The sequence below is a fragment of the Notamacropus eugenii genome, chromosome 3, assembly GCF_028372415.1.
Source record: "Notamacropus eugenii isolate mMacEug1 chromosome 3, mMacEug1.pri_v2, whole genome shotgun sequence".
Classification (NCBI taxonomy): Eukaryota; Metazoa; Chordata; class Mammalia; order Diprotodontia; family Macropodidae; genus Notamacropus; species Notamacropus eugenii.
This window is the reverse complement of record NC_092874.1, coordinates 284,005,822-284,020,124: the sequence shown is the minus strand read 5'-3', so window position 1 is coordinate 284,020,124 and position 14,303 is coordinate 284,005,822. Positions and strand designations below refer to the sequence as shown.

The 14,303-nt window shown below is 37.1% G+C and overlaps 1 protein-coding gene across 3 annotated transcripts in view; it reads left to right on the top strand.

The window, feature by feature from the left end:
• Nucleotides 1–14,303, top strand: part of LOC140534553 (sodium-coupled monocarboxylate transporter 1-like) — an 87,272-nt gene that overhangs the window by 37,398 nt on the left and 35,571 nt on the right. Inside the window, exons 7-8 of one of the 3 annotated variants that reach the window (XM_072655700.1) lie at nt 4,634–4,763; nt 7,333–7,421. The exons of the other annotated variants lie outside the window; for them this stretch is intronic. Coding sequence (XP_072511801.1) covers nt 4,634–4,763; nt 7,333–7,421 — 219 coding nt within the window. The remainder of the gene's footprint in view (nt 1–4,633; nt 4,764–7,332; nt 7,422–14,303) is intronic. 3 annotated transcript variants of the gene reach the window in all.

The following is a 14,303-nucleotide window of genomic DNA, read 5'->3' as shown; positions in this document are numbered from 1 at the left end:
TAGCATGGCCTTTAAGGATTCACTTACTTCCATGTTCTTGTAAAGGTAAGGGGCTGGAGCAGAATCTATTATGCTTCAACTGAAGTAAAAAAAACAACAACAGGGTTAGCAATGGTGATTTCAGATGAAGTAAAAGCAGAAATAGATTTAGTTAAAGATGAGGAAGGAAATTCCATCGTACTAAAAGGTACCATAGACATTGACATAACATCAACACAAAATATATACATGCTAATGGTATAGCATCTAAATTTTTAAAGGTGAAGTTAATGAGTTAAAGGAGGAAATAAGACAGTAAAACTCCACTAGTGGGGGTCTTCAACTTTCCCGTCTTAGTTCTAGATAAAGCTAACCACAAAATAACGCAGAAAGAAGTTAAGGAGGTGAAGAGAATTTTAGAAAAGTTGGGTATGATAGACCTCTGGAGAAAATTAAATGGGAATAGAAAGGAAAGGTATATTTAGAGAATCCATTAAAAATAGAAAGGAAAGCACCTCACAACCAAATGTAGAAAAGCAGAAGTATTAAATGCATTCTTTTTAACTCATAATGCAATACAATTACATTTAATGAAGGGTAGTGGAAAGATAGTTTAAGTATAATTTGAAACAAAATCTAATCCTTAAGAGTGGATCAAAGAATAAATCATAGAAACAGTTTCATTAAGGAGAATGACAGTACTGAGGCAGCATACCAAAATTTGTGGGATGCAACCAGAGCAGTACTTAGGAGAAAATTTACATCTCTAAATGCTTACATGAGTAAAATAGAGAAATAGCACATCAATGAATTGGGCATGCAACTAAAAAAACCACCCTAGAAATAAATTAGAAGTTGCTAATGAAACACTAAATTGGAAATCCCAAAAATCAAAGGAGAGATTAATAAAATTGAAACTGAGAAACCCATTAAACTAATAAAATGAAAACCTGGTTTTATTAAAAAAAATAGCTAAATCATTGGTTAATTTGATTTAAAAAAAAAAGAAAACCGAATTACCAATATGAAAAATGAAAGAACTGAATTCACCACCAGTGAAGAGGAAATTAAAACCATTATCAGGAGCTATTTTACCTAACTACATACCAAAAATCTGACAATCTAAGCAAAATGGATAGATATAAGTAAAAATATAAATTGCCCAGATGAACACAAGAAGAAATGGAATACTAAACCCCATTTTAGAAAAAAAAATTGAACAAGCCATCAGTGAACTCCCTAAGAAAAAATCCCCAGGGCCAGATGGATTCACAAGTGCATTCTATTAAACATTTAGAGGAAAATTAATCCCAATACATATACACTACTTGGAAAAACCGGCAAAGAAGGAGTTCTGCTAATTTTCTTTTGTGACACATACCAGGAGAAAACTACAGACCAATTTCCCTAATGAATATTGATGCAAAAATTTAAATAAAATATCAGTAAGGAGATTTCAGTAACATATGACAATGAACATACATTATAACCAGGTGGGATTTATACCAGGAATGCAGGGCTGGTTCAGTATTAGAAAAAAGTATCAGCATAATTGACCCGATCAATAACAAAACCAAGAAATCATATGATTATTTCAATAGATGAAGATAAAGCCTTTGACAAAATATAGTACTTATTTTTATTAAAAGCATTAGTGAGAATAGGAATAAATGGAGCTTTCCTTAAAATAAGAAATGTCTGTCTAAAAACATCAGCAAAAACAGTATGTAATGAGATTAAGCTAGAAGCCTTTGTAATAATATCAGAAGTGAGGCCAGGATACCTATTGTCATCTTTCTTACTCAGTATTGTCCTAGAAGAGAAGAAAAAGAAATCGAAGGAATTAGAATAGGCAAAGAGGAGACAAAACTATCACTCTTTGCAGATGATATGATGGTATTCTTAGAGAATCCACTAAAAAACTTAGTTGAAATAATAAACAACTTTAGCAAAGTTTCAGGGTGTAAAATAAATCTACATAAATCATCAGTATTTTTATATATTACCTGCAAGGTTCAATAGCAAGAGAGATTCCTTTTAAATTAACTGTAGACAATATAAAATACTTGGGAGTCTATTGCCAAGACAAACCCAGGAACTCCAAACACAATTATGAAAGACTTCTTGCACAAAGAAAGTCAGACCTAAACAACTGGAAAAATATTAATTGCTTATGAATAGGCTCAACCAATATAATAAAAATGACAATGCTACCTAAATTAATTTACTTAACCGGTGCCATACCAAACTACCCAAAATCAAAGAGCTAGAAAAAAAAAACAAAATTCATATGGAAGAACAAAAGGTCAAGAATATGAAGGGAATTAATGAAAATAAAAGCAAAGGAAGTATGCCTACCTGTACCAGATCTAAAACTATATTATAAAGCAGCAATTATCAAAACTATTTGGCACTGGCTAAGAAACAGAGGTGGATCAGTGGAACAGATTAGGTACAGAAAGACACAGTACTAAATGACTGTAACAATCTGTTGTTTGAATAACCCAAAGACCCAGGCTTTTAGGACAAAAATTCATTTGATAAAAACTGCTTTTTTTAGCAGGATCTCTTGTTGTATAAGCATGGCTGGTTTGCCTACCCTATGTAAAGCAGCTTGACTTGCTTAAATTCTTATAGCTGCTAAGTAATACCTGTTAAGATATTAATACCTTTACCTGGGGAGCTGACACTAACATTGTATCCTTAACATATGAGTTTATTAACTTAGCATGTAGCAGAGCAGGACTCAGAGAATGGAATAAAAGACATATCCCAGAGTGTGATGGATGTGTGAAGTTTTCAGAGCATGCAGCTGATCCCGTGAGCATACTTAGGAGGGAGTTTGATAGTGGGATCATAGGATTAAGAGCTGAGAGAGATTTTACAGATGATCTCAACTAGCTCCTTTAGGTTACCAAATTAGATCTAGAAACTTGTCCCCATCACATGGGTCATAGATTATGAAGCTTCCAGAATCAGAAACCAGCAACTTCTGATTTCATTTTTCATATGCCATTATGCCATTCTGCCTGTGGGGCAGGCAGGCAAAGGAGAAGGGGCATCAAAAGGAACTAGCAGGGAAGGCAAATTTTCTTTTAAAATAATTTTATTTAGGACTAACACCATAGATTTAGTTACATGGGAAATTGGTCCAGAGCATATCTGTTTAAGAAAAAATAGACTAAAGAAATTGTTTCATTTTTTTTACGAGTAAACTCAGTGGACAGAAAACACAAAACCAGATTGTGTTATATGTGTTCATAGGAGCTAGTGGAAAGGAATTTGCTATAAGAGCTCAGTAACTTATTTGACTAATAATAATGGTGCTGTTGAAAACAATGGGTATTGTGCGTACAACTCTTCCTCATTTTTCCAGGAATCCTGGACATAAATTATTTTGTTTCAGGTGTTTTCTTTGAAAATTTCTGATGTCTTCTTGGAAAGGCTAGATTAATTGAATGAGGTCTAACTGTTTATGTTTACTTTCTGATACTAATGCAATATGGAAGACAGTTGACCCTGACAAAATTTTTAAAAATTGATTAATTAGTAGCTGATTCACTCATTTACATTTCTTCTTTTAATGGCATGTTAGCTAATAAAATAAGCATTGGCCAAGTATGTTATTTTGTTACTCATTAATCACTTTAAGCACCTATTACATACCAGGCATACTGTGAAAAGTGCTGGAAATTTTAGAAAAAGGAAAAAAAAAAGACAGCCTTTACCTTTAAGCCTTACTTTTGAATGGGGGAAGACAGTAAATAAAGCGAAGCTGAAAGTAGAGGTGGTAATGATGACCAGGTCCGAGGAGAGGAAGTAAAGAGATGGCCTTGGGGCCCTCCTCAAATGGACATTCTGGAAGGAGAATTTTAGTGAAAGGTAGATGTGTTTATGAGAGTGTGAAATCATTTAAAATTTTTATTCTTGATCCTTGCTGGTTGAAATTACATACCCTATGTAAACCTATGTGGAAATACTTGGGAAAGTGGCTTAAGCTGTTAGTGACTATACAGGGTGGACAGAAGGATGTCCTGGGTCTTAGCATATGTCCTAGTTTTGTGGAAGCCATGGAATACTTGACTCAGCCTTTGTTTTGTTGAGTTAATTTGTATATCATAGTCTTAGGCCATTTTTTAATTTGGGTTGTGATATCCTAGGCTAGAATCCCGTTAGGTAGGTCTCATATAGGAACTAATTGGGTCCCAGACCAGAGGTCTGCTGTTATAAAACCAAATTTGATGGAGATGCCATCAACCAAAGGATGTAAGTTTATATTCTCTAGTTAACAGTGTTTGATTATATAGACTCAGTTTTATTGACCTTAGATATAATCAGTACAGCTTCTTAAAGCAATAAGATCACACAAAGACATTTTGAAAATTAGAGGAGAAATATATTAATAGAAAAAATGGCTATGTAATTAACAAAGCTAGAAGCTGCTCTTTGAAAAGACTAACAATGTGCACCAGATACGTTGATGTACAATGGGTTGAGTGAAGAATGAAAAACAAAAAAAATCGCAAAGAGCAGAGAATTGTATTGACAAGTAAGGTATATAGATGTTGATAATATAATTCCTTGTTTATCAAGGTGATGTATTTTCTTTACTCTTTTGAGTAGAAATCATTTTACTTTTTGCTTGTATCTTTAGAGCGCTTTATTTAAATCTTTTGGGACTCTGGGTAATTCTTACCTGTGCAGTTCTCTCTGGATTGGGATTATACTCAATGTATCGTAACTGTGATCCTTGGACATCACACAAAGTTTCAGCACCAGATCAGGTTTAGTATTAAAACTTATAATTTTCTTGTCAAATCATCCAGTAGGGGATGATATGATGTATTGGGAAAGAAATACCAGTTGTAAGGAAGCAGGAAAAAAATTTTCCAAATTAGCAGTTTCAACTGTACATTAATGTCGGTTCAGGGGAAAAGAAAATGATCTTGAATTTACATGAGTTTAATATATTTCAATTGTTATTATTTCTTGCACACATTCTTTATCTTGATTTCACTCCAGTGAAGCAGTGGAAAAGTGAACATTTCTAATGTCCCTAGTCTCTGGACACAATGAAGGAATATATCTAGGAAATCTTAAAAAAGTTAAAATCAATTTTTAGATACGAAGTAAGTTTAAGACAAATCATTGAACAAGTTTTTATTAAGTACCTATTATGTGCCAGGCATTGTGCTAGGTGTGGAGGATACAAGTACAAAGAAATAATTCATATTCCCCATGAGTTTATGTTTTAATGAGTTCAAGAATATATATATGCATATAAACATATATATACACACATATAGTTATTATACACATAACATGAATAAATAGCAAATATGTTGTTATTGTTCAACTCTCCGTGATCTCATCTGGGGTTTTCTCAGCAAGGATCCTGGGATGGTGTGCTGTTTCTTTCTCTAGTTTATTTCGTAGATGAGGAAATTGAGGCAAATAAGGTTAAGGGACTCACCCAGACACCAGTTAAGCGTCTGAGGTCAGATTGGAATTCAGCTCTTTCTACCTGCAAGGCTGGACACTCTTTATTTGCTGGGCTGCCTAGCCGCCCCAACAACAAACACATGCAGAATAGGTAAAAAGTTAAATATAAAGTAGTTTGGGAGGGAGGGACTATCAGATGGGGGATCAGGAAAGGTTTAACGTGGAAGATGATACTTGAATTGCATTTTTAATGGAGAGAAGGATACTTTGAGGCAGAGGTAAGAAGGCAGTGCATTCCAGGCTTGGGGTCAGCCAGGGAAAAGGCAGGGAGAGACAGGAGATTGTGGGCTTTGAAAGAGGAAGGTGAGTTTGAGTGGATAGCAAGTGTTAGAGAGTGAGGCTAGAAATATGGGTTGGGGCTAGGTTGGGTGGGGTTTTAAAACTTAACCAAAGTTAACCAAAAGTTAACCTAGAGGTAATATAGAACCCCTGAAGCTTATTGAGTAGGGGAGTCACATGGTCAGATGTTTGCCTGAGGAAAATGACTTAGGCAGCCACATATGGGATAAACAAGTGTGAGGAGAGACAGGGGCCTGAAGTGGACAAAGCAGTGAAGAGACCATGCACTGATCTCAGCAAGGGGCAATGTGGCCCTGAACTAAGATGGTGACTGTGTACTCACAAAGAAGAGTGTCAAAGAGGTGTAGAGGTAGAATGGGGGAGAGGGAGGAGTCCAGGATACTGCCAAGATGGCAGACCTGGCAGACTGAAAGGATGGTGGTGCCTTTGGCAGAAGTAAGAAGGGGGTGGGTTTGAGAGGAAGGGAGCTCTGCTTTAGACATGTCAAGTTTGGGACTTCGAGCCTCAGAGGAGAGGCCAGGGATAAATAGAAAAATGTGTATGGAGAAGACAAAACCTTGGAGCCTACAAGGTCAACAAGTGAGGAAATGCAGAGAGCCTTGGGGCCTCTAACCCAATTAGCATGGAGGCCTATTAGGGCTGGTAAGGCAGCAGAGGAACCCGAAAGGGGGTAGTGGTCTGGCTTGTTAGGGGCAAAAATGAGAAAGGAGCCATATCATCAAGACTCAGAAGAGGGAGTCTCAAGTCAGGGCTCCTGAAGATGGGGGAAAGAGAGGGTCGTTAGATTTGACAACTAAGAGCTGTTAGATGATAGTCCTTTTTCTGTGGTGATGCATATCCTTGCCCTCCACTAAACCCAGACTTTGATTCCTTTTGAGGTCTTGCAGGTGACTTGAGTTCTTGAACACTGGTACCTGAAAATAAACTCTGGTAGGTCCAGTAATAGATGTGTGACTCTTAGAGACCGTTTGCTCAGTTGCACAGGAGCTGCAATCTTTGTTAGATTAAAATTCCCTGTAGCAGACAAGTATTTAAAATCGTTCCATTATGGTAGAGCTAGATGTGCTTTGAAAATAGCCCATGTTCCCATTTTCTGCTACTATGAGGCTATTCCTAGGTGGGCGAGTCTTCACATGAGGAGCGGTTCCCCAGAACTGAAATGGAGGTCTATCTAACCTGTTGGACAGAATAGTGAACTTCAAAGTGAGCACAGATGGAGACGTGTATAATAAATTGTAAATTGTGATGAAGACAGTAATTTTAATAGAAATTAGAGAAAGGAGACGGTCAGCAAGAACTGGAACAGAAGGTAGTAATATTCGAAGCTCTGACTATAGATGAGAAAATTGAGGCAAATAAGGTTAAGTGACTCACCCAGGATCACACAGCTAGTAAGTGTCTGAGGCCAGATTTGAACTCAGGTCTTTCTGCCTGCAAGGCTGGATGCTCTTATCTGCTGGGCCACCCAACAACAACAAACATATACAGAATAGTTACACACAATTAAGATTAAATATTAAAAAGCAATTAACTTATGTCATTTTTTTCCAGCTCATGCCTTATCTAGCAGTGGAGATTCTAAGAGATTCTCCAGGGCTTCTAGGACTTTTTGTGGCCTGTGTCTATAGTGGGACATTGAGGTATGGATAGATTTTTATAATGTGTTATGGGAACCTTCACAGTGTCTGGGTCAGATTGTTCGATGATTTTAATAATTGGTTTTGCTCAGTATAGCTTTATAGTTTTGTAATATTTTAGGATTTGAAGAGATCATAGAGGTGATGACTCTCCTCCTTACTTTGTGACCATGGGCAGTAACAATAACTCTCATTCATAATTATATTTTAAGGTTTTTAAATTACTTTTCTCACAGTAACCTCATGAGATAGGTATTCTAAGTGTGCCCATTTTACAGATGCTGAGAGTGAGCCTCAAGCAGGTTAAGTGATTTGTTTAGTGGTCACATAGCATCAAAGGCAAGACTTAAAGACAGATTTCTGCTTACCCTAACAGTCTAGCACTTTTCACATGATACCCCACAGGGCTGCAGTGTCCTAATCTTTGGAGGATTGGATTAGATGATCTTTATTTCTTACCTTTCATTTAGTTCAACAGTTCTGGTGTTTAATAGCCTGGGCTAAAGATCAAATGGACCTCCACGAGGGTACAGTTAAAGATGGATAAAATCACCAAGAGGGAGACAGGGAGAAGTGAGAAAAGAGAAGAGGGCTACCATATGTGGGGGGAACAAAGAAAAAGAAGCAACTGGGCAGGCTCCCCTCTCTGCTCTCTCTTTGGCTCCCCTGTCTTCACCAGAGTCTCACTTGCATCAGTTTTTTCATGTCCTTTCTTTTCTTCTCAGGTCTCCTCTGAGCTATACCAAAGAAACAAACCAATTCAAAAACCACAGACCTCTTTTGAACCCTCCTACCCCTTCCTTGTTCTTCGGTAATTATTAGGCTTCAAGAATGAGCAGTCTGTATTCACTGCTTTCACCCCTTCAGCACACTCTCCCACTAAGAACTCTCATGGTGCTGATAATCATCAAAATTAGCTTTTATTTAGCACCTACTGTGCGCTAGGCACTGTGCTAAATAGCACTTTACTGATAGGATCTCCTTTAATCCTTCCGGTGACAGCTTGCAAAGCACTTTCTTCACAGTAGCCCTGAATATAGCTAGTATATATATTGTTTTTCTGTTTTATAGATAAGAAAAGTATCTCATATAGTCTGAATCTACATCTTCTTGATTTAGGCCTTTACTTTTTCTAGTGTACAGTGCTTCCTCCTTTTCCTCAAGCCCTTCCAACCTGTCTTCATTCCTGTTACTGGCACAGAAGAAGCTAGTCTCCTAAAAACCTCACGACTAATTGCTATATCTACCTAATATTCCTCATGTCCTTGTCCTCTTAGACATATCAGTACATTAACTATTAGCTACTTTATCCCTCTTTCTGTAAGGTGTCTCAAAAGTCTTAATAAGATTTTAAGCTATCGAAGCTCAGACTTTTCTGTTTCCATTTGATTTCTGTGACACTATACTATCCCAGGCACCACCAGGCTATCTCCTGTTACCACTGTTGGTGCATCCTCTTTCTCCTGCTCTCTTAATGGAAGCTCCTGGAGAGTCAAGGATTACAATCTTTATCTTTGTGTTCCTAGTTCCTGGAAAATCAGAAGGGCTGTAGGATAGGTGAACAGTTTTCACAGCATAGTTCCCAATTGTTTTCCAGAGTGGTTGGACTAAGCTTTACAAGTAGTGTAGTTCTGTCTTCCCACACCTCTGGAACATTGACTCTTTCTATCTTTTATTGTCTTTGACATTTTGCTGGATAGGAAGTAAAACCTCACAGTTTGAACTGGCATTTCTCTTATTTGTGATTTGGAGCATTCTTACTTGTGGTTGTTGAGAGTTTGCATTTTTCCTTCCAGAAATTGTTTATTGGGAGGATCCTTGGTTCCTTCTATTTATGTATAGCATCTATTTTTCCTGTGTATCAGGCCTAACTCTAGGCCAGTGCTCTATCCACTGTGCCACCTAGATGACTTCATTTTAATGCTCATTGTTTTAGAATGTAGCTTGAATTCTGGAAGTGCTGTTTTCCCTTCATTCCTACTTTGTCCCTGTTGTTTCACTTTTATGATTTCACATGAATCTTGTAATTTTGTCTTGTTTTAAATGTAGAATGGAATCTATTGGCTGTTTGGTATAACTAAATTTATAAACAAATTTAGATAGTGTTGTCATTTTCATCATTTTGGCATAGCTCAGTGATTGTTTGCTTTTGACACTGCCACTCACCCCCCCCCCCCCCCCCCCCCGCCCGTGTCAGCCCTCAGCCCCTCACACGTGCACTATTGCATGAGCTGCTAGTGGGTGGGCCTACCTCCAGTTTAATCTCCTAAAGGTAGGTCCAACCAGAAGGTCACTCCAATGGCTTCCTGTTGCCTCAAGGATCAAGTACAAAATCTTGAAGCTCATAGCACTTCATAGCCCAGCCCCCTCCTACCTTTCCATTCTGTTTACATCTTACTCCCTGCCTCTTTCTCTTTGTTGCATTGACTTTGGTCATCTCTCGACGCCAGGCATTCTCTGACTGTCTGGATTCCTGGAACGCTCCCCTTCCCCTCCTTTGATTAATGACCTTCTTGGCTTCCTTTAAATTCCAACTGAAACCTAATTTCTACAGGAAGCCTTCCCCAGGACCTCTTCATTTCAGTGCCTTCCCTCTGTTAATGATTTCCTATTTATCCTGCATAGAGCTTGTCTTGTACATATTTGTCCATTTGTTGTCTCCTCTGTTAGATTGTGAGCTCCCTGAGGGCAGGAACTGTCTTATGCCTTTCTTTGTATCTCCACCATTTAGCACAGTATCTGGCATGTAGGAGGCACTAAATAAATGCTAATTTACCAGCTGCCTGATGGTGGTGCCAGGCCAAATGGGCACAGAGCATTTTAAGGTAGTGGATTGTGAGTGTGGCTGATTCTAAGATCTTAAGTCTTTCTTTACCATGTTGTTATTATATAAAAGCTTCTGATTTTGCTTATTTCTCGTCAGTCTTTCCAGTGTCTTTTGAAAATGTTTTTAAAAAAATTTCTTACAATGCAGAAATAGCTCATTATGTAACATATCACAGTTTAATCATTACTTAATTTATTGTGTTCCCTTCCTCCCACCCTCGGTTATTTTTCGGTTTTTTGCTTTTCCTTTCTTTTCCTTTTAGTCATATGTTTGGGATCCACCTTCTGATATTGAAGTCATATTGGTTATGACTATTCTCTTCCCTATGTTTCCTTCCTTCTTTTAACCCTATTCTCCCCCACCCCATTCCTGACTCTTTTCCTTGTTGGGTTTAAGATATTTTTATTTCTCAAGCTCTTAGCCTATATGTAAGTATATGTGTTTTCTACATTCCTTTTTCTAGATCTAAAAAGAGTGAGGTTCATTTGATGCTTGCTCCCCTTAATGCTTTCTCCACATTTATATATTCAACGTGGCCACCCCAAGTTTAAGAAATAGTTCTGTCCTCTTACTCCTTCCACACTATTCCTTTTGCCCATGCTTTTATTCCCCTCTCATAACACCATCAGAGTAGAACCAGCGTACTCTCAGACCTTCTTGATGTCTTACTGAATTCCCTCACTGCCTTTGAAATGTTAAAATTCTGAAGAGATCCTTGTTTTTCTCCTCCATTAGAATGTGAAGATTTCATCAGTTAGCCCCCTCTAATTGCCCAAGAAATTTTCCTCTTTAGATTTCTTTTTTGTGGTCAAATTTCATACTTTCTATTTATCTCTCATCTTTTCATCAAGAATTCTTGAAAATCTTTTATTTACTCTTCTCCTGACAGATTCAAGATAGAGAAGGAAACATTTTTTCCCATGACCAATGTGGGAATTTGTTTTGCTTGACTTAACATAATTGTTTTTTAAAATTTATTTTTAGTTTTCAGCATTCACTTCTGTAAGATTTTGAGTTCCAAATTTTCTCCCCATATTTCCCTTCCCCTTACCCCAAGATGGTGTGCAATACGTAAAGAAGAATTAGAACAATGAGAGTAACCAAAAGAAAGAAGAAATCAGAGAGAGAGAGAGAGAGAGAGCAAATACCATGCTTCGATCTTCATTCAGACACCGTAGTTCTTTTCCTGGGTGTGGACAGCGTTTTTCATTGTGAGTCCTTTGGAGTTTCATTGCTAAGAAGAGCTAGGTCTGTCAAAGTTAGTCATCGCACAGTGTGGCTGCTACTGTGTACAGTGTTCTCCTGGTTCTGTTCACTTCACTCAGTATTCATTTATATAAGTCTTTCCAGGTTTTTCTGAAGTCTGCCTGCTCATTATTCCTTATAGTACAATAATATTCCCTTACATTCATATGCCACAACTTGTTCAAGCCATTCCCCAGCTGATAGGCATTCCCTCAATTTCCACTTCTTTGCCACCACAAAAAGAGCTGCTATATATTTTGTACATGTGGGTCCTTTTCCCGTTTGTATGTTCTCTTTGGGATACAGCCCTATAAGTGGTATTGTTGGTTCAAAGGGTAGGAACAGTTTGATAGTGCTTTGGGCCAAATTGCCCTCCAGAATGACTGGATCAGTTCATAGCTCCACCAGCAATGCATTAGTACTCCAGTTTACCCACATCTTCTCCAGCATTTATCGTTTTCCTGTTTTGTTATATTAGTCAGTCTGATAGGTGTGGTGTAGTTAGTACCTCAGAGTTGTTTTGGTATTTATTTCTCTAATTACTAGTGATTTAGAACATTTTTTGTGACTACAGATAGCTTTAATTTCTTCGTCTGAAAACTGCCTGTTTATATCCTTTGACCACTTATCAATTGGAAAATGACTTGTTTTCTTATAAATTTGACTCAGTTCTCTATATATTTTAGAAATGAGACCTTTATCAGAGATAGTAGTTGTAAAAATTCTTTCCCAGTTTTCTGCTTTCCTCCTAATCTTGGTTGCATTGACTTTGTTCAAAAACTTTTCAATTTAATGAAATCAAAATTATCCATTTTTCATTTCATAATTTTCTGTATCTCATGTTTAGTTATAAATTCTTTTACTCTTCCTAAGTCTGACAGGTAAACTATTCCTTGCTTTCCCATTTTTGCTTATAGTATCAGCCTTTATAGTTAAATCCTGTACCCATTTTGCCTTTATTCTGGTATACTGTGTAAGCTGTTGGTCTATGCTTAGTTTCTGCCATACAGTTTTCTAGTTTTCCCAGCAGTTTTTGTCAAATAGTGAGTTCTTATTCCAGAAGCTGGAATCTTCGGGGTTTATCAAGCAGTAGGTTGCTATGCCACTGACTACTGGGCCTTGCATACGTAACCTATTTCACTGATTTACAACTGTTTCTTAGCAGTACAAAGTGGTTTTGAGGATTGGTGCTTTATAATTTAAGATCTGGTTACAGCTCGGCCACCTTCCCTTGCATTTCTTTTCATTAATTCTTTTGATATTCTTTACCTTTTGTTCTTCAAGATGAATTTTGTTGTTTTTTCTAGCTCTATGAAATAACTTTTTTGTAGTTTGATTGGTATGGCACTGAATAAGTAAATTAATTTAGGTAAAATTATCATTTTTATTATATTAGCTCAGCATGATCAACAGATGTTTTTCCAATTATTTAGATCTGACTTTATTTGTGTGAAAAATGTTTTGTAATTGTGTTCATATAGTTCCTGGGTTTGTTTTGCAGGTAAACTCCCAAATAGTCTATACGTATTTCTTTAAAATATTTTGTTTTTCTTTTTTTCCCCTTTTAAATTTGAAAATTGGGGTAGGAGGGAGAAAAATAAAATTAAAAGTATGTTCTTTCATTAAGGGTCCATTCTTTCCCCTATAGAATTACGCTGAATTGTGCATGTTTAATTGTCCTTGTCTACTCTAATCCTTTATCTTTTGTTCTTCAGTATATTATTGTCTAAGATCTTTTATTTGTCGTAGAGACTCTTACCTGGAGAATCAAATGTGTTAGATAAGCATCATTCACGTATGAGTGATGGCTACGATGGCCATCAGTTCAATGTTCCTAAAATCATCTGTACCTTGCATGCAGAAAAAGAAAGGGGACATTCTCTGATGCATATACTCTGAGGCTGCCTGGGAAGGTGATAAAGGAAATGTTGTGACCAGAGGCTCACAGGAGCAATGGTTCAAGATTTGCTACTTCGTTGTTCATTGTGACCTTTTAGAATGTAAATGCTGTGAGTGATGAGAATCAACCATATTTACATACATGTAGACATACAATGTAGCAGCCACTGTTGTGAAGGAACAGAGCTAGCAGTACGGTATTCCAGAAGGCAGAGGTTGTAGGCTCATAACCAGGAATACCTTACCCAGGAAAAAACTGAAGATAATCCTGTGGGGAAAAATGAACCTCTAATGAAATATAGGGCTTCTAAGCTTTCCTGATAACAGAGCTGCAAAATTTTGACATTTAAACATGAGAGTTAAGAGAAACAAAAAGACAAACATGAATAAATTTCAGTAAGGGACTAAAGAAGGATAAACTACTTATATTCTAAAATGGGGAGATAATCCGTGTGTCCCCTTTAACCCTGTCATTATCAGGTAAGAGGAGGGAGTCTAGAGAGGAGACCTGGAAGTGGTTCTGTTGTGTCTTGATGATTTTAAAAGAAGAATGGAGAGGAAAAGAGGAATTATCCTAGGAGAGAAAAAGGAAAGAAAACATGGCCATGTTATTTTATGTAATCAGGATGAGTCCGTAGACATGAGTGTGAGTAAGGCAATGGTGGTGGCTGGCACCTGAAACTTGTTTTAATTTGAATAGGCAAAGGAGGAAAGAATACACTCACAGGTTTGAATAAAGAAATACATTTATTTCAACAGGAAAATAGGAAAAGGAGAAAAGAAGGGAAAAGGGAGTATTGGAGAGGATAGATTAAGGGGGTGGATTATCTCTCTAAGCAAAACAAAGGCTGTAAAAGTGCATTTAGATCTCTTTTTGAGGCAAGAAAGAATGGAAATTTGAGAGGGTGTCTATA